Source organism: Colletotrichum jinshuiense, chromosome 3, assembly GCF_051148585.1.
Source record: "Colletotrichum jinshuiense chromosome 3, complete sequence".
In the NCBI taxonomy this organism is placed as follows: domain Eukaryota; kingdom Fungi; phylum Ascomycota; class Sordariomycetes; order Glomerellales; family Glomerellaceae; genus Colletotrichum; species Colletotrichum jinshuiense.
In genome coordinates, this window is record NC_139310.1 from 5,032,466 (window position 1) to 5,057,628 (window position 25,163).

Below are 25,163 nucleotides of genomic sequence, written 5' to 3' on the forward strand. Positions count from 1 at the left end.
CTTGCATTAAATCCTTTTATTGAATCTAGTATCACAAGAACGAAGCCCCGTGTCGGAGGAAGATATGCAATTGTACCCGGGTAGATGCGGTGTAGCACCCGAACCTTGAGGGCCCGTGGCCAAACGACATCTGTGGGCCACGACGGTTCCGAGAGTCATCAGGGGCTCCCGAATGGGCATCTGGGAAGAACCCAAACTCTTACCTTCATCTGATGTGCTTCGTAATGAGGCAATTGAGGACTTCGGACGGGGAACCCAGTGCCGGGTCAACTTCAGGTGGACCTCCTGGGCCATGTTTGACAGCGGGAGGGCAATTTAAGGTTATCTCGCTTTTCCCCGCAAAGCGGATGGCAAAAGAAACAACCGGGTCCAGTGACAATGATCTCCCAGTGGGTAATAGCCGGCGGATATTCCCATTCATAAGAAGCAAATAAAATCTTCCTCCGGCTAAAGCAGTCGGGGCCGTCTTTGCGGGCTTCCGGTTGAGACCAAACTGCCGAGGATGATGATCGGAATGCCCATTAGCCATGTTACAAGTGCGGATGGCTCATTGTTGTGTTCCATCCAAATTTCGTGGTTCTTCCGGCGTCACGGAAGTTTAGGCAAGACGACCAGCTCATTTCATGATAGTCCGGCGATATTGGCCTACTTACCAGGGATGAACGAAACCGCTGAGAAAGGGTTTTGTATTCTATCTTGTTTCGCTTTTAAAGAAGCCGACAGTTCCCGTAGAAATAGAACCCGTGGAGATCAAGATCGTACCTCGTCCGTCAATATTAACTTCAACCCTTGTGAATAGCTTCACCACATTCGGCCAGCCTCCAAAATGCATCCATCCTCCTTCCTCCCCTTCTTCTTGACATCTGTCACCGGTGCAGCCCTCCTCTCCCGCCAGTCTACCCCGACGGAAGTCTACCGCTTTCAAAACGGCTGGATCGAAAACCTCGCGGCCCGGTCCAATGGCGCCCTCCTTGTGACCCGCATGGACCAGCCCGAACTCTGGTCCGTCGACCCCTTCACCAAGACGTCCTCGAAGCTCCACACCTTCGCCGACGCCTACGCGACAGGCGGCCTCGTCGAGATGTCCCCCGACATCTGGGCCGTCATCGCTGGCAAGTACCGCGCGGGAACGAACACCCCCGGGTCGTGGGGCGTCTGGAAGGTCGACCTCACCGGGCCTGCGCCAAAGGCCTCCGTCGTGAAGATTGTGCCAGAGAGCAAACTGTTCAACGGCCTCGCCAAGCTCGACCACGACGCGACCAACAACACGCTGCTCATCGGCGACGCCGCGGCGGGCGCGGTGTACAAGATGGACTTCTCGACGGGGGCGTACTCGGTGCTGCTGGCGCACAAGTCGATGAACCCGCAGGGCTTCCTGCCTTTCGGCATCGACGGGATGAAGTTCCGCGACGGCAGCTTGTACTTTACCAACATCGGGCAGAACACCTTCAACAAGCTCCCCATCGACGCTAGTGGTAAACCTGGTACTGTGAGCACCATCTTTAACAACTCGCCCGGCGACGACTTTGTGTTTGATGCGGGGGGCAATGCATACATTGCTACCAACACGCAGAACTCCGTTATCAAGGTTGACCCAGCGGGCAAGGTGACCAAGTTGGCGACGGTGCAGGGATCGACTTCTACGGCGCTTGGGCGGACGGAGAGGAATAGCAATGTCTTATATATAGGCAGCAGTCAGGGGATCATTTCGTCGATAACGATCTAGGAGATGATCAGGCGTCCAGCAGGGAGACAGACGTCGCAGACAAAAAGCATCGCACATTGAAAGTAGCTCCACAAACTCAAACACTTTTATTATGTCATGTCATATCATACACTATCTAAGCCCATCTCAGGTTCGTCTGCTTCTTGCGGACCTAGCTCGCTGTTAGTAGAGAAAACAAAATGCTGAGACCAGAAAACTTACAATAGGGCCCAACACGGCAACACCAGCAGTGAGCGCGAGAACAGTCGAAATCAGGCTAATCTTGTTGAAGCCCTTGCCAAGGATATCAAAGGCAAAGCTGGGGGCAACACGGCTGCCAAATACATCAACGCCGAATGAGAAGATCAAGCTAGTGCTCTCCACAATGGTAGGCGACGTAATAATCTTCTGGACGCCGATGACGTCGCGCTGGTGGGTAATAATCTGTCTTGGGTCGATCTCCAAAGCCGGGTGGTACTTGATCAAACCTTCGGCCTCCATCTCCGCAGGTGTCGGGTCACGCCCAACAGGTCGGCGCGGCTCAAGAAGCTGGCGCGGCAATCCAACAATGGCGTGGGTCTCGGGAAGGTAGCCAAGCACGTGACGGCTGGTAATGCCCTGGCGGGTCTGAGTAACTGCCAAAACAGCCAGAGGAGCAGACAGAATCCAAGCCTGGCTGACGACTGACGGGAGAGGGGCACCGGTCGGGGTGTCGACGGGGTTGGTGGAGGAGAAGTTGGCAGCATCACCCAGCGGGCCTCGGTCGTCAGCGTAGTCACTCTCGTACAAGTCGGAGACAACGATCTGATGGCCCTTGAGGGATTGGCCTGAAAGAGGCTGGCCGGCGTCGTCCTTAAGCGCATATTGGCCGAAGAACGTGCAGACGAACCAGTTCTCGGCCAGAGTGCACTCAATGTTCTTGCTACCATCAACTCCTTCGTGTGTAGCGGAGTGAAGAACCAAGCCTGAAACTGAGTCGACAAGGTAGATGTTGAGGGAAGACTTGGCGGCATTGTATGCAGACACAACGATGGTGTTGGCGTTCAGATACTTGTACTTAACACGTCTGTCGCCGAGCACGCGCCCAATGGAAGCAATCGGATCGTGGGCAGGTCGGGCTGCAATATCAACGATCTCATACCCAGCGGGCGGAGCAAACTCCCAAGCGACCTGCTCCTTGCCGGTGCCATCGTCCTCGATGTAAGTCAGGCCCTTGATCTCGCCGTTCAAGCCGCGAACGACGACGGTCTGCTCTGGTTTCCAAGCAGCAGGAACATCGCCAATGGCGCCACCAACACCAACAGGGGCAAGCCACTGGCCCGATGGGCTATCAACGATGGCAGCAGCTTGGGTCTCCACCCAGGAGCCCTCGGGCATACCATCGACCAGCTTTCCAGTGTCTGTTTTGGCAACCACATAGCCTCCCGAGTAGCTGCGAACAGTAACGGTGGACTTCGAATCATCAACAAAGATGCCCGTGACGTCCCAAGCTCCCCATGGAGGAATGCTAGAGGCGTCGAGCTTCCAGATAACTTTGCCATGCTTGCCGACGTCGATACCGAACAGCTTGCCTCGTCGAGTAGCCAGGACCACAATCTTGTTGAACCCGAAGGCATCCCGAAAGAGACCCTCCTTGGCAGAGAGCTCGGCTCCAGTAATGCTGCTAACCAGGCGCTGGGGAATCGAAGCGAGGTAGTCCGGCAGGTAGGCGAGATCGTCGAAGTGGCGTTTGACACGGTGGATGTAGGCGGACAAAACATTATCGTGCGCCTCCGCCTCAAGTGTCTTGGCCAGATCCTCACTTTCGGGAATCTCAGCAAAGGCCGCGGCAACGCCACCACTGAGTCCTTCGGGGCGACTCCAAGCCAGCTCTCCGTTGCGGACCAGGACCCAGTCATCAGAGGCGGTAACAGCAGCGCAACGAACAGCAAAGTTGTCGCCGGCCTTCTTGATGACCTCAGACACGGCGTGGTAGGCCGAGATGCTCTCTGTGCCTTCCTTGTACGCCCACTGTCCAAGAACAGCCTCCGAGCCCGAGGATGTCAGAATGACTTCCTCGTTTGTGATGCGCGTGAACCAGACATTAGCACCCTCCGAGCTAGTCGAGAAAGCGCCCAGACCTGGTAGATCAGGTAGCTCGTGGTGCTTTGTGACGGCGTTGGTTTTGATATTGACATGGTAGACTTCACCCTTGTGGCTATTGGTGTCAGACCTGCTGTGGACCAGGAAATGGGGTTCCGCGTGCAGGTGGTGCGGGGCATGAATGGCTACATCCAGCGTTCTGGGGTAAGGCAGGGGGAATTCCTGCTTCGACTTTGTGCCGAGAACGTTGACCTTCAGCTTGGTGTGGTCGCTGTCGAGCCAGGCGACGATGGGAGATGCCGAGTTGGCGCCCACGAACATGACATCCCTCTTATCTGTCACGTCGCCCTTGCTGCCGAGGCTGATATCGTCGATGCGCTTGCCGGTGAGAGTATCGTGGACAGATACCCGCACAGCCCAGAAGCCGTCGTTTCCGTAGAGACTGACCACAAAGATCTTCTCGATGTTGTTGGAAATCTGGAGCGGGTTGATTTTGCTCGCATCCCTGAACTCCCAAACCACGCTGCCGTCGCCGCCGTTGAGTCTTCTGAGGACTGAAGTGCCATCCTCCTCTTCGAAGAGCGCCAGGACATCCTTGCGTCCATTCTCTGTCATTTCCATCACCTCCAAATCCCTTATCTCGCCCGTAAAGTCAATCCACCACGCGTTTCTACCCGACAAGGCGTTCCAGGCATGGACTGAATGGCCATACGCAGACACAATCCAGTCTTCGCCCTCGGCCGCTCGCAGGTGTCCGCCGCCATTCGTGATGCTTCCCGTTAGAAACTGGCGCCAGACGACAGCACCATTGCTTGGGTTGACGGATCCGAGCACACCAACGTCGCTGAGGGTGTAGAGCAAGGAAGCCTTGTCGTCGCGCCGGGGCTTGTGGAAGAGTGTGGTCTCGACCTGGGGGATGCCGATGAGTTCGTGGTGGTAATCAATGTCGCCAACTTCGTCGACAAACACCGCGCCGACCAGCGATGTAGCTGCAAGAAGCAGCGTCGGGAGACGCATGGTGATGGGTGGTGTTCTGAGCTTGTCGTGGCGTAGGACAGCTCCAAAAGTGTGAAGCTCGAACGTCACTTGTGGTGGGAGGGCGCTGTACAAAGTACAGCGTACCTTGTCGGTGGATAGCCCCACACTCCCGTTGGCGGCGTGGCTGATTGGGTGTGGGGAATGGCCCGTGCTAGGCGCGCAACATTGACGGCCGAAAGCTTTCACAAGGCCCTGCCGTGCGACTTTCACCTCCAGAGCCGAACACGACTCCATTTCAGGAAGCCCAACGCCCCTCCGGTCCTCAAAGTTGACAAGATGGTAAGTATCACGGATGTCTGGTCTTTGGTAGCAGCGAGCTAACATGTGCAGGCGCGAAATTCGGAAAAGGCGCAGAGCATGCTCTTTCGCTTCCGCGAAGCGCAAGCAGCGGACCTGGGCATTATCGACATTGGCAGGACAAGGCGGCCGAGAGTAATCACCGAGGTCGATTCCATACCTTCATGCGAGAAGTGGCGTGGCCAGGTTCTGAAGGAGATCTCGCGCAAGGTCTCCAAGATCCAAGACACCGCGCTGAGCGACTACCAAATCCGCGACCTCAACGACGAGATCAACAAACTCATGAGGGAGAAGTATATGTGGGAGGTGCAAATACGGAATTTAGGCGGGCCCAATTACATGCGCGGTGGCGGGAAAATCTACGACGAGCAGGGACGAGAGATACCAGGCGGCGGCAAAGGTTACCGCTATTTTGGACGCGCGCGAGACCTTCCGGGAGTTAAGGAGCTATTCGATGCCGCAAGAGTGAAAGCAACGGACGAGAAGCCATTGGAAACGAGGGACGACTTGCGGAAACAAGTCGATGCAGCCTACTACGGCTACGCGCCTGATGAAGAGGACGAGGAACTGCTGGCGTACGAACTTGCGAAGGAGGAGGAGGCATTCGAGCACATGGCAAAGAAGGGTAAACAGCAACCACCACCCGACTGGGAACCACTGCCAGGCGACACGGGCGACGGAAAGGGCTGGGAACTGCCAACGATGGAGGAGGTGCAAGAGGAGTTGATCAACAGGCGGCGGCAGAAGCTCTTGGACCAATTATAGCGGCATCATGCTGTGCTGCTTTTTTCGCCGCTTGCGATGGCGACCTGTGTTATTTCATTGGAGGGGCAACGGACTCGTTGAAAATGTTGCGCGGCTGTTGTATCATATTGCAATGTTGGAAGCTCTGTCATAGCCTGTGATGATGGCTGGCGTTCTCGGGAGTGCTTACGGCTAATTAAATACCAAAATTCTTTTTTCCATCAACTTGATCCTGCTAAGAATTCGAACATGACAAGGCGGTGCTACTCGTTCAGCTAGCTTCTGGAGTAAGTAAACTGAGAGTTGGCCGAGGGGCATGGTGTCGGTGGGCTCGTCGAGAGACGTCGGAATGCCGATAAGATAAGACGCAACACGTGACCGTCTGCGAACTTCCGCGCCGCGAATTCGAGCTTCGAAGCTCAACTTTTTGATCGCACGACCAGCGACACCCCCTCCAATCCGCCACAACCGCCGCCAAAATGTCGATGTTCCGTGCCAAAAAGCTCGATCTGGGCTGCTTCGTCAACATCCGGACGATTCGTGACCACACGAAGCGTCAGGTCTTCATGGAGAACGAGCCCGAGAGGTTAGTAGCGCAAATACCACCACGGTAAATGCATCGAGACTGACGCTTCGCGAACAGGCAAGCTCTCCGCTACATTATCCAGAACACGACGCTTCCTCCCCGTGTGCGTGCCGAGGCCCAACTTCAATTGGGTCAGATGCACTGCTACACGCGGTCGACCCAGATCCGCAACCGATGCATCTTGGGCGGCAAGGCAAGGGGTATCTTCCGTGACTTTAAGATGACGAGGGTACGTACAAGAAATTGCGATCGCATTTGGACCACCAGCGCAGCGTTTTAACTTGAATTCCAGTTCAACTTCCGCATGCAAGCGTACGAGGGCAACCTGCCTGGTGTCAAGAAGGCCAGTTGGTAAACGATCGAGGACGGGGGTACGATACAAATGAGTGCGGCGCATACGTGCCACTGTAAAATACAAAATAAGGCACGCCCTTGTCAATGGCGTGGCATGTCCCCGAGTTTGGGCACCTATAGACAGTTTGGGATTTGGAGTTTGGTCGCATGGCGGCAGCCTGAGAGAGGATATGTACAGATATAACTAACAAGCAAATGTACAACTACAACATCTCCGATGAACAATGAACAATAAACGTGGGATCATGTCTGGTTGAATGGTTTGCTCCTGTGTTTTGATACATTTCTAGAGAGGAAGGTACAATTGGTGCGGCTACCTGTCATGATATCGGAATACATACCACTCCTATTCTACAGTTTGCTTCACTTCTTTTAAACCATCTTGCTGCCTACTAATTCTCATCCCTCTCCTCTCCTCTCAATCTACCTCGTCCTTAGCTTCTGCCACCAAATACTGCAAGCCGTCTCTTTGCCATACTCTGCGGTTCATCACCAAGCCAACATGTTTCGCCGTCACTGGTCGAGTCTCCCAAAAGACCCTATGTTCCCTTCCAACCTGAAGGATCTCGGGCATGCATCTTTCTTATTTGTTATTTGCAGCAAAAGCTAACATTCGTAGCTACTTTGTCAACGACCAAGACGAGGTTCGCAACATTGAAGAGCCCAATTACTACTTCAAGTACCTCCTGAGCAAGAACCTGCGAGTCAATGACCGCCAGCGATTTCACTTCAACGGCAAGTACTTGCGTGCGCATAAGTCATTCTAGTATATTTCAACTGATTCTCAACAGAAGCCATTCGCGATATCGTTCACACCCGCCTTGAAAATGAGGGTATGGCCAAAGTTTTACTGCCGCTCGGCGCCCAGCTCGCCTCTCCTAATGTCCCCATCTTTGTTAGTGACAACCTCGCCTCAAAGTCCCGAGTGGTTGTCATATTTGGTGAGCCTAACCAAGACTTGGGCAATCTTGCCCTCCGAGTTGCCAACGGCCCTGGAGGAATCAACAAGGGCAGCATGGTCTCGGTTGTCAAGGATATTCTTCGTCAAGCCACATCCGCTGTTAACCCTTCCCCGCCGGGCATCATACTTGCGAACACTGGCGAGCTCTGGTGGTGGCCAGAGGGAAAGAAGGCCCTGAGCCCTGTTTCCGCTGTTGCCGTCCCTCGGAGGAGCATGGTCCATCACGGCCGTGTCAACAACCCAAAGCTTCACTCGATCCCCAAGAACAAAGACCCCGAGGCGCACATCCGATACGTTCTCAACGAGGTTGTTCCTGCCCTCATCTCCTCGACCGCCCGCCTCGACATCATCGGTATCGGCCTCGGCGCTGACCATGCGACCAAAACCCTCGACGACCCCAGCACTTGGTCCGCCATCGGCCACAGGCTCAGCACCCTCTCATTGCTCGGCGGTACCACCGACATCATCGAACTTTCTCATGGCCCCTTCAAGGAGTTCCTTCCCCGCCGAGCGCGCGCGTACATCACCGATGACACCCCAGCCCTCACAGCTCTCGCCAAACCTGGCGGAAATACCAGCACCGCCTCGTTCACCCAGCACGGCTGCACCGTCTTCAGCTCCGGCGAGGTTCACTACGTCGAATGTATTCTCATCACCAGTCGCGCTCCGATTCTCGCCTGGATCCAGGAAGTTGCCCTTGCCGGCCCCGACTACTGTCACCCGGAGGTCGTCGCCGTCGACCCGCCCTTGCCGACGGAAGAGGAATGGGCCGCTGGTGGCTTCGATGAGACCTGGGAGAAGATGCCAGAGTTTGCGAAGCCGAGTCTTGGATACGCCATGTCAGCCGATGACCACGAGCAGTGCAAGGTATTGGAGGGGATCAAAGAGTATGCGGAGCGTCAGAACGAGAAACAGAGGAACAAGGGTGATGACCGATGACTAGAAAGACTGGAGCCTATGGACTCTTGATACTGGTTAGTAACATCTACGTAAGAGAACGAATAATATCTCTTCCGAGGTTTCCCACTTCTTGACGTGGACCAGTATCTTTAGTCTTGTAGATACGAATCTCGCAATCAGTACCCAGTGGGGGACCGAAGGATGACAATCACGTCACAAAGTAAACATGACCTGATCATCAACATCGAAAAGTAGCGTGGTAGATGATGGGAGTCAGCCATTGAAATAAAACCCTGGACCGATCAAGTGAAGGATCGAGTGGTAGCGTACGGCTAACATTCAAAACCCGAGACATTAGGAAACCAGTCACAGACCTCAGCCAAAATGATCCGCCGGCCGACTGGTTGGCATTGGCTGCTAATACGACTTGTGGACGTGGGTATTCACCTGGTATCATTGATCCTGCCATTTTGAACAGTATTATACAGAACATACTTCCGGGTCGTTGCCACCGCCCGTACAGCCAACTATATCAACAAGTATCGCGGGCCTTTACGCCTTGAGCAATGAGGCAAGCCCGGCGGCAGGCGGCTCGACCTGAACGAGCAGCTCCCTCGTCCGCCGTATCCTCTCCTTGACGACCTTCTCCTCCGCCGCCCACCTGCTGTCGTCGGTCTTGGCCTCGCTCCAGAACCCAAACGCAGACTTGGTCGGGCCCGCCTTGTTCTTCGCCTCCTCCTCCTTGGCCAGCCTCGCCACCATTGTGGACCAGTTCTGCAATCCCGTGCTCAGGCACTCGCGGCACGTCTGCCGGGCCTCCTTATCTCCGCCGATGGGGCCAAGGTTACGGAGCTGCTCCTCGGTAAGGTCCACCGCATCTCGCGTCCATGCGAGCCCCTCTTCGCGGTTCGCCTTGGAGTCCTTGGTTGCGTAGAGAATCTCGCCAATGTACAGGTTCAGACCCGCCTCTTCGCAGAGTTCCTTGGCGTGTCTCCAGGGGGGGCGGGTGCCGTCATCCGGCGGCGGCGGGTACTGCGGCGCCTGAGCCAGGTTCCAGACTCTCTGCCAAAGGGTGGCGGGGGTGTCACGGGGACGCTCCTGGCCCGGAAGGGGTACTTGAGGGAGAGCGCGACGGGCACGGAGGATAGAGATGAAGATGGGCAGCGCGGCAGATACATCGCCGGTACGAGCCTTGTGAAGAGCGATCGACGTAAGCACAGTCAACACGTTCTCGGACGGCTGTGTCGTCTTGTCGTTGATGATGTATGTACGAGGGTCGACGAGCGGCGGAGAGGTGGGAGCAGTTTCCGTCGCCAGGGTCAGCGCCCATTGGTACATCTTCTCAGCAGCGTCGGGGAGTTGCTTGAAGTCGAGGAACGAGGCGTATGAAAGTGCGGCATCCATCTTCTGGCGGCTGGTAAAACCCTTTGTGGTGAGGATCCGCAGGTAGTGGTTCTCGGCGGGCTCGTAGGCAATCTCGCAGTCCTCCTCTTTCGGGGCGCTCTGTGCGCCGGGCGGGATTGGTTTCGGGTGCGGGTTTGACGGTCCAAGGACGACTTCGGGCGGGAAGATGATGTTTCTCGTCTTGTCCCTGACCCAGCCGTCCATCTGCTCCGAAGCCTGCGCCATGAGCATCAGCACCTCGTAGTAGCCCCTCCGCCAGTTCTCGCTCTTGGCAGATACGTCCTTCCCGGCATTGCCCAAACCGTCGATCGACAAGGGCTCGTCCAGCAATTCCCGAATACCCGCGCCGTCAATTTTGGGGTCCTCCAGCCGCTTCAGCATTTTCCTGCACGACACAATGACCTCGACCCAGTTGACGTCGTTATTCTGGCTGTCCTTGGCGGCGTTCTTCGCGCCGCGCACGCCCATGCGCGTCAGGTATGACCAATCGTGGGGCGTCGGCACCTCCTTCTCCAGGCCCTCCTGGTTAAGAAGGAAGACAATGCCGAGGATGCACAGCGCGCCGCCCCATATGGAGATATTGTAGCGGAGGAACAGCCGGCTCTCGTATCTGAGCCATTGCTTCTTCTCCGTTGTGAAGTAGCGGACCTTCGGTCTCGTCGTGACCGGTATCGAGAGGAAGGGGAGCTGTGGCCTGCCCCGGCTGGTGAGGGATGTGTGGCTCGTAAAGGGTCGGGTTGTCTGCAGCCGGAAGAGCCTCTGGAGGAGGATTCGGCGCAGGGCTAGTCGCTGGCGCATCGTGGCTGCGGACCAGTTGTAGTCAATCAGGTGGTCGTTCTCCTCATGTATCTCTGAAGCTCATAATCCCGCGCGGTCGGTTCTCAGTTTCCTGGAACGGGTTGAGGATCCCAAGGGAGTGCAATTGCTGCTGTAGAGCTTTGCCTAGTGGCCGGGGGAGCTGTTGAGCCACTCCAGACGGGGGACGTGCTGGATTGAATGCCGTGGTGGGGACGGGATCTGGCGGTGGCCGGTGCTGTCGACCGGTTCGGTGGGTGGTTGTTCCGCTGTCATCCAGTTTTGGGACCTCTGATTGGTCACTCACCTGGTCGACTTTTTTTTTCCTGACCTTGAATACCGGTGATGGTGCAAGGCCAACTCTGCCGATGAAGACCCATTATTGATGAGAGGGTCCTGCTGGTGTATGTGTGAGCTTGACCCAGTAGTTGGTTGTCTTAGACACTTCTCAAATTCGTCGATACCCCCTCCACCAGTTTCCCGCCCCTGCATCATGAGCATGCGACACTGAAGATGTCTTCATTTTTATCCCGTGCGGCTGCATGTCCGCATGTGCAGTTAGCCGCAACTGCAGTCTTGTCTGGCGCAACAGTGGCATGCCTCATCCTCGGTTACCAAGCATTTGAAAGGGAAGAACGCATTCATGACTTGAAGAGGTCCATACCATCATCTGCTGAAGAAGCTGCAAAGGTACCTCCTTTTCTTCGGCACTCCCTTTCAAACCTTTCCGATCAGTATGCTAATTGTCACAGCTCACCCAATTTGGCGCTGCGTCTCCTCCTGTCGACAAGGAGGATGCTCGCAACCAGGCTCTCGCAAGGAGAGCGCAAGCCGGCGACTTCGACGAGGAACTCATCCTGGAGCAATTGGCTCGCAACAGGGTGTTTCTGAAGGACGAGGGCCTGCAAAAGCTCCGAAACTCATTCGTCATTGTCGTCGGTTGCGGCGGCGTTGGCTCCCACTGTACCGCCGCTCTCGCTCGTTCAGGTGTCTCCAAAATCCGTCTCATCGATTTCGACCAGGTTACTCTCAGTTCTCTCAACCGTCATGCAGTGGCCACGCTCGCCGACGTCGGTATCCCCAAGGTTCAGTGTCTCTATCGTCGCCTCATCGCCATCGCCCCCTGGGCCAAGTATGAACTCAAAAACCAAAAGTTCGAGAAGGATGTTGCTGAGCAGCTCCTTGCCCCTTGGACCGAGAATGGACAAAAGCCCGACTACGTCGTCGATGCCATCGACAACATCGACACCAAGGTTGCGCTGCTGAAGTACTGCTACGACCACAAGATTCCCGTCATCTCCAGCATGGGAGCCGGAGCGAAAGGCGATCCCACCCGTGTCAACGTGGGTGACATTGGAGCGAGCACCGACGACGGACTCTCGAGGGCTACCCGCAGAAAGTTGAAGCTGCTTGGCGTTACTGGCGGAATTCCGGTTGTCTACTCGACCGAGGTTGCCGGCGAGGGCAAGGCCGCCCTGCTGCCCCTTTCTGACGAGGAGTTCAAGAAGGGCACCGTTAGCGATCTTAGTGTGCTTCCCAGCTTCCGAGTGCGAATCCTTCCAGTCCTCGGAACCATGCCTGCCGTCTTTGGCTATGTCGTTGCAAACCACGTTATTCTTAGCATTTCTGGTAAGTCGTATGCAATTATGTACCTTTCTGAATCTAACGGGCGTGTAGGATACCCTCTTGACTACGTCCCGGCAAAGAACCGTGACAAGCTCTACACCGACATCGTTGCGTTTGTCCAGGGATCGGAAACGAGACTTGTTCAGCACAGGGACGGCCTCGAGGAGTCCAGAGGCATGCGGATCCCTATTTCTCTCGGTGACGCAGCCTTCTTGACCGAGGAGCTGTGGAAGGGACGGAGCGCCGTCACTGGCCTCATCAACAGACTCGTGCTCGTGCGGTGGAAAAGACCCGAGGGCAAAACGAAGCTGCGGATCGGCGAGGGCGCTGAGGAGCAGAAGTGGTCCAACATTCAGTTCCGCGACCTGGTCTGCATGACCAGAGACGAGGCCCTTCGGCACGAGAAGGAGTACCTCAAGGGTGAGGCTAAATTGGAGGACTTGTACGATGCGGAGGTGATTGCCCGGGTAGAGGCTAGACTGGAGGAGGCCATCGAGGTTGAGAAGGATAGACTATAGAAGCATGCAAAGGCTCACGCTCATTTGCACCAATACATACATCGTCAGTTTGGAACCTCACCTACCGGCAGGTGTAGCTTGGGCAAGGGGGGCCGAGTGGCTGGTGCACTGAATCCACAGCTGCGACGAATGGCGGTGCTGCAGCACCAAAGGTGGGGCCTGAATGAGGATGTGCCCAAAGCTCCTCGCGTCTGGGTCGCGCTTTCTTCCTTCACCACTGCATCTGTACTTTCTTGCTGACTGACACCTTTTCCAACGGAATGAAAAACGCGCCAAAAACCAAACAAAAAAATTGGAAGCATTTCAAGGTTTAGCAGTCACCCATGGTATCGCTGTAGAACCAGCGCATGACCCTAGTGCTCATGGCGCATCAGCGTGACTCGCACCAGGTATGTGAGCAGAATCGCGATCACAACGAGTGAAGAGAGCGCCGCAGGACTGACAATATCCCAGGGACTCATGATGCTGACGATGTCTCGCATCAGATAAAGGGCGCGAGCATTATAAATTGCGTGCCCCGATTAGGAAGTCGTCGTCGTTGCACTCATTTCAGCGCAACATCGATCTGCTTGGTATAGGACGCAGCTGTCTTCAGTGAGATATTGCAAGCGCCTACATCAAGCGACCAGGACGAAAGCCCGCTTCTTTCCTAACGTTTCTTCCGAGCTGTTGGGCTCGGTTTTCTTTATGTTCGATTCTTGCTTCGTCGGCGTTTGTATTATGTTTGGTCACCTTCCCCGTTCTATCCACCTGGAGCCTGCGTTGATGACAACTTTCACATGAAGGTTACGGGATCATCGTTGTTGTGGTTCTGCAAAGAACTCTTCAACCGATGACGGGACCAGCACCAAGAACAGAGATCTGAGCAGGCACCAGCTGGATTTCCAGCATGGATGTTTTGTTGCACAGCTGTACGGCCGGCGCCGGTTCTGGGATCTTGCGCCGCAATGACGACAAATAGCAACGTCTAGAAGCACATATCCTTGGATCACGGCCGTGCTCCCCCACGGGTGCGGTCTGCCTCGGAGCCGCTCATGACAGTGCGTACATAGTTTTCAATCGGAGCAGGCCGGTAAGTCGATTCCGGAGCATTTTGTCTCTTTTCCCCCTACATGGCTAACAAGTTGCAGATCTCAGGACTGCCAGCCAAGCAGCAGTGGAACGAGACGATACAGAATTGCCCGGTGATGACACGAAGTCCAAATAAGCCAAAGTTGCAGACAGCACGAGGGGTACATCCAGTCACTTTGGCGGAGCCCTTCGGACGTTGTCCGTGAGAACATAAGAGAGCTAATCTGAGGGCAATTCTTCTCGTCGACATGGAAAACATCGGTATATACATATGGGGGGTTGTTCCGAATGATTTCACAGCCAAGTGGCTACATATGCGAGGAAACCTGATCCTTCCTATTCGAAATACATAGGACGCTTAGTAAATGAATATTAAGTCAAGAAGATACATGTTTCAAGAGAGCCGAACACGAACAAGATTGACAATATTCGTATATTCGACATTATTATCGATATGCGGTGCAGTTTGACAGCCCTCGTGTCTGAGACAGCTTATTCCCATGAACCCGCCCGTTTAGGCCGACACGGATTCGTAATCAAGGTGCGTTGAAGCTCTCGGAGCCTTCCTCGGCTCGGTCGGTACAGGGATGATGCATGGCAAAAGAGAGCCCGTAGCTCTGTGGAGGAGCTTGGGTGGATTAGCGCCCCCCAAGACCCTGGAATTGGCCTTGTCGGCGCACGCATCCCTAAGCCTTTGTCGCAAACGGTGACTCGAAGACTGTTGCGCCGGGCGAATCACAGCGCGTAACCCCCCGTCGAGACCTTCCGGATATCGATGAGCTCATTTAGAGCCACCACAGTTACCGCATCTAGGACCATTTTAACTTGAGTTCCATCCCGCCTTGTCCATCCCTCACAGTCAGCCGCGCGGGTCTAGGTTAATATCGCAAACGTTCCAGCTTTCAGTCGCCAAGCATGAGTTTTTCCTCCCCCCATACTGTTCCTCGTCAATGGCGTCTCCAGAGTGTGCAGCGTGCCGAGCTGACCTGAACTGAACTGAGCTGGATAACACACACAAGAACAATAAGCTTTTTTCACCGTCCAACCTGGTAGACCTTGTCCACTTGGAAGAGGGAAAAGCTACCTCGGGCAGACTCGGCATACGGATCATACGACAACCCGTTCGAACCCGCCCGCCTGTTTCTGCGCCATGGACCCAGCTATCATCGCAGAGCTCGACAAGAGCGCTGATGGTGTTGCGTTCCGCGCCCGCCCCAACCATGTCCACCATACCTGGGCAAAGACGTTCCACTCCCTGCCGGAGCTCTACATCCAGCCCGAATCTCTCGAGGAGGTCGAAAAGGTCGTGAACCTGGCGCGCAAACATCGCCGCCGCCTCGTCACCGTCGGATGCGGCCACTCCCCTTCAAACATCACCTGTACTTCGAGCTGGCAGGTCAACCTTGACAACTTCAACCGCATCCTTTCGGTTGACAAATCTACGGGCCTGGCGGTGATCCAGAGCGGTATCCGCTTGTACTCGCTATGCGATGAGCTGGAACGCCATGGCCTGGCGATGCCGAACCTGGGCAGCATCAACCAGCAGTCCATTGCCGGCGCAATCTCGACAGGCACCCATGGCAGCAGTCTATTCCACGGGCTCATGTCCGAGGACGTGCTAGCGCTCAAGATCACCCTCGCCAACGGCAAGACCGAGTCCTGCTCGCGCGACGAGAACCCCACGCTCTTCCGCGCTGCACTCCTCTCTCTCGGCGCATTGGGCATCATCACCGAACTCACCTTCCGCGCGGTGCCCTCCTTCACGCTGCGATGGACCCAGACCATCGACACGGATCTCAAAATGTTCAATGCCTGGACCGGGGACCTGTGGACGCAGAGCGAGTTTGTTCGCGTGTGGTGGTTCCCCTACACCCGGAGAGCGGTGGTTTGGCAGGCGGGCAAGACGAATGAGAAGCTCGTCGACCCCCCAAAGAGGAACTACGACGGCCCCTTGGGCTACTACATCTACCACAACCTGCTGTACGTCGCGCACTATATCCCGCGGATACTGCCGTGGGTCGAGTGGTTCGTCTTCGGCATGCAGTACGGCTTCGGCAACGGGTCGACCATATCGGCCGTCCAGCCCAGCCGCAAGGCGCTGCTCATGAACTGCCTCTACTCGCAGTTTGTCAACGAGTGGGCGATCCCACTGCACAAGGGGCCCGAAGCCCTCCGCCGCATGTCGTCCTGGCTGAACCACCTCACGCCCGCTGACCCCGACTATGTCCCGCACAACATTCCCTTCTCGGCCGACGGCCTCTACGTCCATGCGCCGATCGAGGTACGGGTGAGCGATACGTCGCTGACCTCCAACGCGAGGCCGTACCTCGACCCGACCCTGCACGATGGTCCGACGCTGTACTTGAACGCTACCCTGTACCGCCCGTATCACATGGACCCGCCGTGTAGGGAGCGCTACTATGAGGCGTTCGAGTGGCTAATGAAGGATCTTGGCGGAAAGCCGCATTGGGCCAAGAACTTTGATGAGAGCAAGGCCATTGAGGAGTTTTACGGCAAGGATTTGCAAGAGTGGCGATCAGTGAGGAACGACGCTGACCCCGAGGGCATGTTCGTTGGGCAGTGGCATCGCGAGAAGGTTCTCGGCAACGGGCCGATGCTTGCCTTGGAGGAGGTCGAGGTTGAGAGGGCTTCGGCGAGAGGTGGTGGGCTAAGAGTCGCCGGTGTGGTGGGGAAGCCCAATTGACGTGATATCAAGCGATAGCCCCTTCTAGAAGTCTAGAATTGACTGCATAAGTACCCCACAGGGTCGTAAAGGCCCACTGCGTTCAATGATTTCATGGTTTGAACAGGCATCAACAACCGTCTTCAAGGGGCAAACAAACATGCGGGGTTCGTAAATTGGTGCCTCGGGGGTGTTGCGCAAGCTTCACACCCAAAAGAATTGCGTCCATCCTGGCACCCGGCACCAGAAAGCGAGTCAACGGGTGTTGATAAGGAAAACCCGTCAACATGGCCTAGAGCCGAATCGGGCCAAATACGATTCGGCAGCCTATGCATCCCTCGTAACCAACAGACGACAATGATTGGGCAAGCTGGCAAAGCAACCAACCGCCGTCGCGACATGTCCCCCCCTGGTTGGTGGTCAGCCCAACACTGATTGTCTCCCGCTCAATCAGGAAGCTGCATCTCTCTCTGGGAGAGGAAACTTTGGCGGTGCGAACTTCTCAAATTCGGAAACTATTAAATATGTGATTCAAACCCTCGCTCTTTCCAATGTGTTTTTTGGCGAGTTTTCATGGAATCTCCTTCATGTCTCACCTCTTCCATATTGCGATTGCGATTACTGGAAGTGAGCGGCACCCATCGTCATGAGTTCCGACGACAATTACTTCGGCCCGCAATTGCGCGGCTCCTTTGACTTCACCGTGTTATTCGAACAGAGCATCCTGTCCATCCTGCCCACCGCCTTGCTCATCGTCCTTGCTCCGTTCCGCGTCACCTGGCTTCTTCGCAATGACATTAGGGTCCGTTCTGGGAAGCTGTTATGGCTCAAGCTGGTAATTAATTCATCGAGATTCCCCCAGCATGTTGGTGATTGTTTAGAATCCTCTCTGACGCTTCCAGGCCGCGATAACTATGTTCCTGTGCCTTCAAGCTGTCCTTGTCGCCTTATGGGCTCTGCCCTCGACTCCCAGCGCCCGCACTTCCGTTGCGGAGAGCGTTCTAGGTCTGGTCGAGGCCGTCGCCCTCGCTGTTCTGTCATACACTGAGCACAAGCGCTCTATTCGCCCATCAACATTACTGGGCGGCTACCTGGTCCTCACCATCATTTTGGACATCGCTCAGGCAAGGACCTTTTGGATCAGAGACGGTCTGACGGCCATCGCAGCCGTCTTCACAACTTCTCTGGTGGTCAAGGCTGCCATTCTGGTCCTGGAAGAGACTCCCAAGCGGAACCATTTGTCCGGCAGCGAGAAAGATGTGCCCGTCGAATCCACAACGGGTGTCGTGAGTCGAAGCCTCTTCTGGTGGCTGAACGGCCTGTTTTTCCAGGGCTTCAGACTTCTCATCGGCCTCGAAGACCTCGGCGCCATCGACCCCAAGTTCGACTCTAGGCTCCTCCTCGGCAAGCTAGACCATGCGTGGTCCAAGAGTAAGCAATGCGGTTCGTCTGGTACCGTAAAAACCACGTCTGACGGCTTTTTAGGCAAAAAGTCCAGCTCTTGGAGCTTGATCATCAGCACATTCTGGGCATACCGGATCACTTTCATCGCGGCAGTGCTGCCCCGCCTCCTGTTCGCCGGCTTCACCTTCTCCCAGCCGTTCCTCGTGAACCAGATCGTCAACTTTGTCGGAAGCCCACGGACAGAAGATTCGAGGAACATCGCCGCCGGCCTCGTCGGCGCCACGGCATTGATTTATACTGGACTTGCTGTAAATCTCATGGGACACTCCCGCTCCAAATGCCTTCATATCCTGACGCGCATCTAGGTCTCGCGATGCTGGTACCAGCACATGACATTCCAGCTCGTCACCCTCTTCCGCGGCGGACTTGTGTCGCTCATATTCAAAAAGACGCTCGACCTGGATGCCTCGGTAATCACCGACTCGGCGCCGGTCACGCTCATGAGCGTCGATATCGAGAACATTGCCATGGCCATGACGTTCATCCACGACGTGTGGGCCGCGGCGTTTGAGCTCCCCGTCGGCATCTACCTGCTATACCGCCAAGTCGGCCCTCCGTGCTTCCTCTTGCTCATTCCCGGCCTTGGTCAGTAGCGTCTATCCACGCGAATTGCAACACCGGCACTGACGAACCACCATACATAGCCTGCACGGGTCTTACGACCAAGCTGTCCACGCGCATGGGACCGGCGCGCATCGCCTGGAACCAAGGCGTACAGAAGCGCGTTTCCATCACCTCGTCCATGCTCACTCAGATCAAGGGCATCAAGATGATGGGCCTGACGAATCACTTCTCCGACGTCATCCAGAAGCTGCGCGTCGCCGAGCTGAAGCTCTCCGTAAAGTTCAGGATTCTCGTCACCATTCTCAGCGTGATCGGTGAGCCCCTCTTCCACATCGCCTCTCCTGCGGGGGTACTGAATCCAGCCTCACAGGGGGAATCGCCGAGCAACTCACGCCCATCGTGATCATCGCCGCTGCCGTACTCTGGACCAAAGCCGGAGAAGGACTCAGCGTCGCCGAGGCCTTTACGGCTCTCTCCATCATTGTTCTAGTGTCTCATCCCCTCATCAACTTGATGTCATCGATCTTGCAGCTGATGGGGGCTTTCGGCTGCTTCACTCGCATCCAGGCCTTCCTACTCCTGGATGAGATTGTCGACCAGCGCCTAACCATTTCGAGCTCCAAGTCTTCCCTGGACTCCATGTATCCGCCGCAGAGCCTCCGCGACTCGGACATGCAGCCTCTTTCGCCGAAAGCTGTAGAGGGCTCAGACGGCATCGCGGTCAAGCTCCAGTCCCTAAAGGCCAACAAAGATCGGCCCGCCTCAGTCGATGGTAGCAAGCCCCTCGTCACCATCGACAAGGCAACGCTCGCCCTAAAGAACGGCACCGAGATCCTCAAGGACGTTTCTCTCGTCCTTCGACAGGGCACCGTTTCCATGCTCGTGGGCCGCGTGGGATGCGGCAAATCGTCCCTCATGAAGGCAATCCTTGGAGAACTCGGCATCTCGGCCGGAACGGTGACCATGCATACCTCGTCTGTCGCCTTCTGCGACCAGTCTGCCTGGCTGCGCAATGTTTCTGTCAAGGACAACATCACTGGCCAAACCCCGTACGATCCCGCATGGTTCTCTGCAGTCGTGCGCGCCTGTACGCTGGATGAGGACATTGCTCTCTTTCCCAAGGCCGAAGACACCATCGTCGGCACAGGCGGCGTGGCCCTGAGCGGCGGTCAAAAGCAAAGAGTGGTGAGTACCGCGCTGCGTATTCTTCTTTTTTTTTTCTACGGCAACTAACGTGTGCGCATGCAGGCACTGGCTCGCGCCGTTTATTCTCGCAAGAGGTTGCTGCTCCTCGACGACGTGTTCAGCGGTCTCGACAACACGACCTCCAAGGCCGTCTTCCAGCGTCTGCTTGGGGTAGATGGTCTTATCCGCCAGGCCAGCATGACCGTCTTCCTCGCAACCAACCACGGTAAACACAACCCATTCTCTGCCAGGTGACCTTGCCCGGCTAACAGGTTATTTAGTCTACTTCCTTCCCGCTGCCGACTGCATCACCATGATCGAGGACGGCACCATCCTCCACAACCAAATTTCATTTGACTCAGTCCCGCGCTCCGTCTGGGGCCACCTTGCCGAGGAAGTCAAGGGCAAAGACCCCGAAAACGTGGCCGAGGAGGACGAAGAGCCCGTGCAGGCCGCGACACCGGCAAAGGTAAATCGGCCGGCCGCGGCTCCGAGGTCCACGGAGGCCGAGCTCACGAGGCAGACGGGCGACGCGGAATGCTACCGCATCTACTTCAACTCCATCGGCTGGCGTATCTTGGCCGCGTTCACTGTTTTGATCATTATATACGTAGCACTTACCAAGCTTCCTCGTAAGAGTCATGTTTTCCTGTTTATCAAATCGCGTCCATTGCTCGAGAGGGGGAGCAAGCTGACCACGGGATCACAGAAATCTGGCTGCGCATCTGGACCGAGCACGGCACGAACGACAGGCCGGCGATGCATCTTGGCATATATGTCATGTTCGGTGTCCTCTGCATCATTTTCAACGGCATTTCCCTCAGGTAAGGCACCCCCAATAACCATACCCTTTGGGAACGGTAGCTAAACAACCCAAGCTTCTGGATGCTCCTCGCCATCCCCCGTTCCGCGAACCATCTACACCAGACCCTCCTCAAAGCGGTCCTTGCGTAGGTCACCCCCTTGCCCTACCTCTCTCCCCCCCTTTCAGTAACACCAAGACTAACTTCCCGACCCTCCCCCCTCAGTGCCCCCCTATACTTCTTCACAAACACAGACAGCGGCATCACCCTCAACAGGTTCAGCCAGGACATGAGCCTGATCGACCACCGCCTCCCCATGTCCGCCTTCGCAACCATGTACAGCTTCCTCCTCGTCCTCGCCGAGACGGCCATCATCGCCTCGGGCGCGACCTACGTCGCCGCCCTCATCCCGCCGTCCTTCGCCGTCCTCTACCTCCTGCAGAAGTACTACCTCCGCACCTCGCGCCAGCTCCGGCACATCGACCTCGAGGCCAAGTCGCCGCTCTTCACGCACTTCACCGAGGTCCTTGCCGGCCTGCCCACGCTCCGCGCCTTCTCGTGGCGCGCCGCCATGCTGCGCGAGAGCCACGCCCTCCTCGACACGTCCCAGCGCCCCTTCTACCTCTTCTTCTGCGTGCAGCGCTGGCTCAACGTCGTGCTCGACCTCCTCATCGCCGGCATGGCCGTCGTCCTCGTCGCCTTTGCGCTGTACTTCACCGGCACCACGTCGCAGAGCGCCATCGGCCTCGCCATGGTCAACATCATCAGCTTCAACCAGACCCTCGGCCTGTTCCTCGAGATGTGGACCCAGCTGGAGACCAGCCTCGGCGCCATTGCCCGGCTGAAGTACTTTGTCCAGTACACCCCGCGCGAGGACCGCGACTGCGAGACGGACGTGCCGCCCCCGGGCTGGCCCGGGAATGGAAAGATTGAGGTTGAGAACGTGACCGCCGCGTACAGGTATGTCTTATCCAACCCCCCCCCCCCCCTTTCCCCTTTCTTGTCGAAGCCTCATCACGTTTATCCTGCTCTTTACCTTCCTTGACACTAACGGACGTCCAATCTTAAGCGACGAGACCGACCCCGTCCTAAACAACGTCACCCTCACGATCCAGCCGGGCCAAAAGGTCGGCATCTGCGGCCGCTCGGGCAGCGGCAAGTCGTCGCTGCTCCTCTCCCTCCTCCGCCTCCTCGACCTGCAGTCGGGCGACATGACCATCTCCTCGCAGTCCCTCGCGACGCTGCCCCGCAGCGCGGTCCGCGCCGCCCTCACCGCCCTGCCCCAGGACCCCGTCCTCCTCCCGGGCACCGTCCGCGACAACCTCGACCCGGCGGGCGGCCACACCCCGGACGCGGACCTCGTCGCCGCGCTGCGCAAGACCCACGTCTGGGACCCCATCGAGGCGCGCGGCGGCCTCGACGCCGACATGGCCGCCACGGGACTGTCGGCCGGCCAGAACCAGCTGTTCTGCCTCGCGCGCGCCGTCGTCCGCCACCGCAGCGTCGTGCTGCTCGACGAGGCGACGAGCAACGTCGACCACGCCACCGACGAGGAGGTCCGGAGGGTGCTCCGCGACGAGTTCGCCGACGCCACCGTCGTCGAGGTCGCGCACCGCCTCGAGGCGATCGTCGGGTACAACGTCGTCGTCGTCATGCACGAGGGCCGCGTGGCGGAGGTCGGGAACCCGCAGGAGCTGCTGGCCCGGCCGTCGCGCTTCAGGAGTCTGTGGGATAACCGCGGCGCTTAGGAGGGTCACCTCCTGCCTCCCCTCACTCACGTGTATACGTCATAGCATGTTTTTCTGATTATAAAGATATCCGGCTGCGAGCGGGTTTGCAGCATTAGGCGTTTAGAAATACATGACCCTCTTTTTCCCTTTCTTACATCAAACGCAATTATCGTCCCTCGTGGAAGACGCAAATCGGGTCTTCTGTCTCGGACACGCCCAGGACCAGCTTCAAATGCTCAGGTCTTTCATCCATCAAGTGACGCTGACTGCTTCTGAGGCAGAGCACGGCTGATGTAGGCCACCCACCCTGAATAACGATGACCACCGCACCTGAGACGACGCGAAAGAGAAGGATCCGGACCTCCCATCTTCCAGCTAGCATTTTCCCACTTGGGCACGCGTGGCATGCAATTTGCCGTCCAAATGCCCATAATCCTGGTGTCGATCCGGCTCTTGCTAAAACGAAAAGCAAGACGGAAAAAAGGTACCCTTTCATATCTCCTTACTCCATACTACAAAAAGTATACCCAGCAAGTAGTTCCCACTCGCCAAAGGGTCAAAGTAAACTTCTTACATGTCAGAGTCCGACAATGCCGGCCCTCAAGCAGCCGTCGGAAACTTGGGGCTGTCAACGCCGGAGTCGTGGGCGGACGCAGGCCAATGGTTTAAGCCTCCCATCTCCCAATTCGCGAGGCTCCGGTCCAGATCTTTACAGGAAACCGGCCAATCACCAGGGCATCGCCGTCTTATTCAACAAACCCTTGTCTGTCGCGTCCAGTTACGGCCCTTCAAAGAAGAATGAAAAATGTCACCAAATGCAAGTGGCGCGTTGGCTCGGCTCGGGCCAAGAGACCTGCTCGAGTCATCCCGGACCAACTTCCCTACGTTGAAGCCCAACCGTGAAAACCGGCGCCAACAAGCAAATCCGTTGGTCGAACGCGGCCTAGCTGCAGGACGGAAAATGACACTTGGCAGAGGATGCAGAGGCAAGGGTGCTGCGTCTTGGCCCAACATACAGAGCGACGTCGAGTCGTTCGCAGTCGCGAATAGCCATTCCCCTCAGCACCGGCAATGGATGTTCGTCCGGCTGGTGTGGCAGGATATGCCAGAAATGTGCTCAATATGCTTTTATTTTCTCGTACAGCTGAGTTTGAGCTGGGCGGCATTTCTGAGGTTGAAGTTAACTAAAATAAGATAATAAAAATAAAGTAAAATAAAAAAGGAAACGTGACTCGTGAAACCGAGGGACAGACAATCCGGCCTTTGCCAACAGTATCGTAATAGAACATGTACAATGCCGTGAGGCTTGAAGTTTGTTTTTCCGTAGATAAAAAGAAATATGGGTATTTTCAAGCCGAAAAGGATGGGCTGCCTCCCGTGACATGAAGAGTGAATCGGTGAAATTTAGTGTCATAAAGCGCCGAGTGATCGATCGGTGTTGTTCGTTTGACGAGGAAGAAAAGAAAATCAACGCCTTGAAAGTAGACCAACGAGCCGTGAGGCTTTTCCATCTTGTCCAGCCGCGAGGCCCCTCCATCTTGAGATCACCAATACCCGCCTGTTCGCACAATCCATTGTAGACGAAAGCTCTGCCTTCGTCGTGGTTCGGACGCATGATCCCGCGGTGCTGTATGTTCCCGCTGGGATAGAGGCGTCCTGGAGCCTCCTTTTGAGCTTTTGTGATCCCGTGGCGGCCGTGTGACCAATATTTTGTATCCCAGCAAAGGTTTGAGACATTTCCAGTCGCTGCTCGTCAGCTTTTCCCCTTCCATTTACACTCGCATGAAACACATTTGTGGCGGGTGGTTTCCCTAGTGAAAGATGCACCGGATGCAACGCAAGTTGCCGATGCAAAAGAAGAAAGAAGAGAAAAAAAAATCAAAAATCAAAAATCGTGAGCCGCTCAGTGCCTGTGTCGACGAGAGCTTTCGTGGCCATGGCGGTGGCTGTGGGAGTGACCATGGCGGTGCGAAGAATGGCTGTGCCCCTCCCTGTGCCGGGAAGACGAACCGGTGCCGCTTCGTTCCAGTTCACGCTCCATCTCTTCTACTCGTGATCTGTACCCTCTTACAATCTCCTTGATGTGCCTTATCCGATCGAAATCAAGCTCCAACTCGTCAAGCTGGCGGAGGAGCTCGTGGTAACGTGCTATCTCGGCATCGGCGCCTTCAATCAGGTTACCTGCCCGGTCGAATTGGGCCATGGTGAACATTTGGCTCTGTTCGCTCAGGTACAGGATCTGCTGCTCGATCTGGTTCATGACGCGGTCGAAATAACGTCCCAATGCTGCCAACGAGGTGCTGTCCAGCAGCAGCAACCCCTGGCTCGAAGCGCGGCTTGCGGCTCGTGACGAGTTCGAACCACCTCCTCCAGTCCCCTGGCCCAATGCCGCCTGTCCCTGGCGCAACAGCTGTATCTCTTCATAGCTCAACCCCAGTTGCGTGTCCGGCACTGCATTTGTATGGGTGGTCGACATAGCTCGGTGCAGCGCACCGTGCGCAGTTGGGCGGGAGCAAGACTAGCGTTCGCGGATGATGCGCGTCGGTTTGGGGCGACTATGTTCGATGGGACGTGGTTTCCGTGCGGTGCTAGGGCGACGGCGACGAGTTTCGGAGTCTTGTCCCCGTTGGAGGTGGGGTTCGAGGGAGAGGAG

At 56.3% G+C, this 25,163-nt stretch overlaps 9 protein-coding genes across 9 annotated transcripts; 6 read left to right on the top strand and 3 right to left on the bottom strand.

Annotated features, from left to right (window-relative positions):
- Positions 1–826: 826 nt before the first annotated feature.
- EsH8_III_001313 (uncharacterized protein) lies at positions 827–1,726 on the top strand (the record flags this gene model as incomplete). The annotated part of the gene is made up of 1 exon (XM_083263038.1): positions 827–1,726. One exon carries the CDS (start codon positions 827–829, stop codon positions 1,724–1,726), a length of 900 nt encoding a protein of 299 aa, XP_083123525.1.
- Positions 1,727–1,841: 115 nt separating this feature from the next.
- EsH8_III_001314 (ER membrane protein complex subunit 1) lies at positions 1,842–4,804 on the bottom strand (the record flags this gene model as incomplete). Its single annotated transcript, XM_083263039.1, has 2 exons — positions 1,842–1,877; positions 1,928–4,804. The coding sequence occupies 2 exons, from the start codon at positions 4,802–4,804 to the stop codon at positions 1,842–1,844; spliced, it is 2,913 nt and encodes a 970-aa protein (XP_083123526.1).
- Positions 4,805–4,966: 162 nt separating this feature from the next.
- On the top strand, positions 4,967–5,887 carry EsH8_III_001315 (Isy1-like splicing factor; the record flags this gene model as incomplete). Its single annotated transcript, XM_083263040.1, has 2 exons — positions 4,967–5,104; positions 5,156–5,887. The coding sequence occupies 2 exons, from the start codon at positions 4,967–4,969 to the stop codon at positions 5,885–5,887; spliced, it is 870 nt and encodes a 289-aa protein (XP_083123527.1).
- A 458-nt stretch (positions 5,888–6,345) lies between these two features.
- EsH8_III_001316 (uncharacterized protein) lies at positions 6,346–8,706 on the top strand (the record flags this gene model as incomplete). The annotated part of the gene is made up of 5 exons (XM_083263041.1): positions 6,346–6,452; positions 6,510–6,681; positions 6,745–6,803; positions 7,426–7,553; positions 7,598–8,706. 5 exons carry the CDS (start codon positions 6,346–6,348, stop codon positions 8,704–8,706), a joined length of 1,575 nt encoding a protein of 524 aa, XP_083123528.1.
- Positions 8,707–9,219: 513 nt separating this feature from the next.
- EsH8_III_001317 (uncharacterized protein) lies at positions 9,220–10,869 on the bottom strand (the record flags this gene model as incomplete). Its single annotated transcript, XM_083263042.1, has 1 exon — positions 9,220–10,869. One exon carries the CDS (start codon positions 10,867–10,869, stop codon positions 9,220–9,222), a length of 1,650 nt encoding a protein of 549 aa, XP_083123529.1.
- Positions 10,870–11,379: 510 nt separating this feature from the next.
- On the top strand, positions 11,380–13,010 carry EsH8_III_001318 (tRNA threonylcarbamoyladenosine dehydratase; the record flags this gene model as incomplete). Its single annotated transcript, XM_083263043.1, has 3 exons — positions 11,380–11,556; positions 11,619–12,495; positions 12,544–13,010. The coding sequence occupies 3 exons, from the start codon at positions 11,380–11,382 to the stop codon at positions 13,008–13,010; spliced, it is 1,521 nt and encodes a 506-aa protein (XP_083123530.1).
- Positions 13,011–15,231: 2,221 nt separating this feature from the next.
- EsH8_III_001319 (D-arabinono-1,4-lactone oxidase-domain-containing protein) lies at positions 15,232–16,785 on the top strand (the record flags this gene model as incomplete). The annotated part of the gene is made up of 1 exon (XM_083263044.1): positions 15,232–16,785. One exon carries the CDS (start codon positions 15,232–15,234, stop codon positions 16,783–16,785), a length of 1,554 nt encoding a protein of 517 aa, XP_083123531.1.
- A 625-nt stretch (positions 16,786–17,410) lies between these two features.
- Positions 17,411–22,528, top strand: EsH8_III_001320 (P-loop containing nucleoside triphosphate hydrolase protein; the record flags this gene model as incomplete). Its single annotated transcript, XM_083263045.1, has 12 exons — positions 17,411–17,599; positions 17,667–18,195; positions 18,250–18,476; positions 18,534–18,813; positions 18,873–19,106; positions 19,163–19,977; positions 20,041–20,203; positions 20,259–20,609; positions 20,687–20,801; positions 20,856–20,927; positions 21,006–21,740; positions 21,850–22,528. The coding sequence occupies 12 exons, from the start codon at positions 17,411–17,413 to the stop codon at positions 22,526–22,528; spliced, it is 4,389 nt and encodes a 1,462-aa protein (XP_083123532.1).
- A 1,885-nt stretch (positions 22,529–24,413) lies between these two features.
- EsH8_III_001321 (uncharacterized protein) lies at positions 24,414–24,986 on the bottom strand (the record flags this gene model as incomplete). Its single annotated transcript, XM_083263046.1, has 1 exon — positions 24,414–24,986. The coding sequence occupies one exon, from the start codon at positions 24,984–24,986 to the stop codon at positions 24,414–24,416; it is 573 nt and encodes a 190-aa protein (XP_083123533.1).
- Between the last annotated feature and the right edge of the window lie 177 nt (positions 24,987–25,163).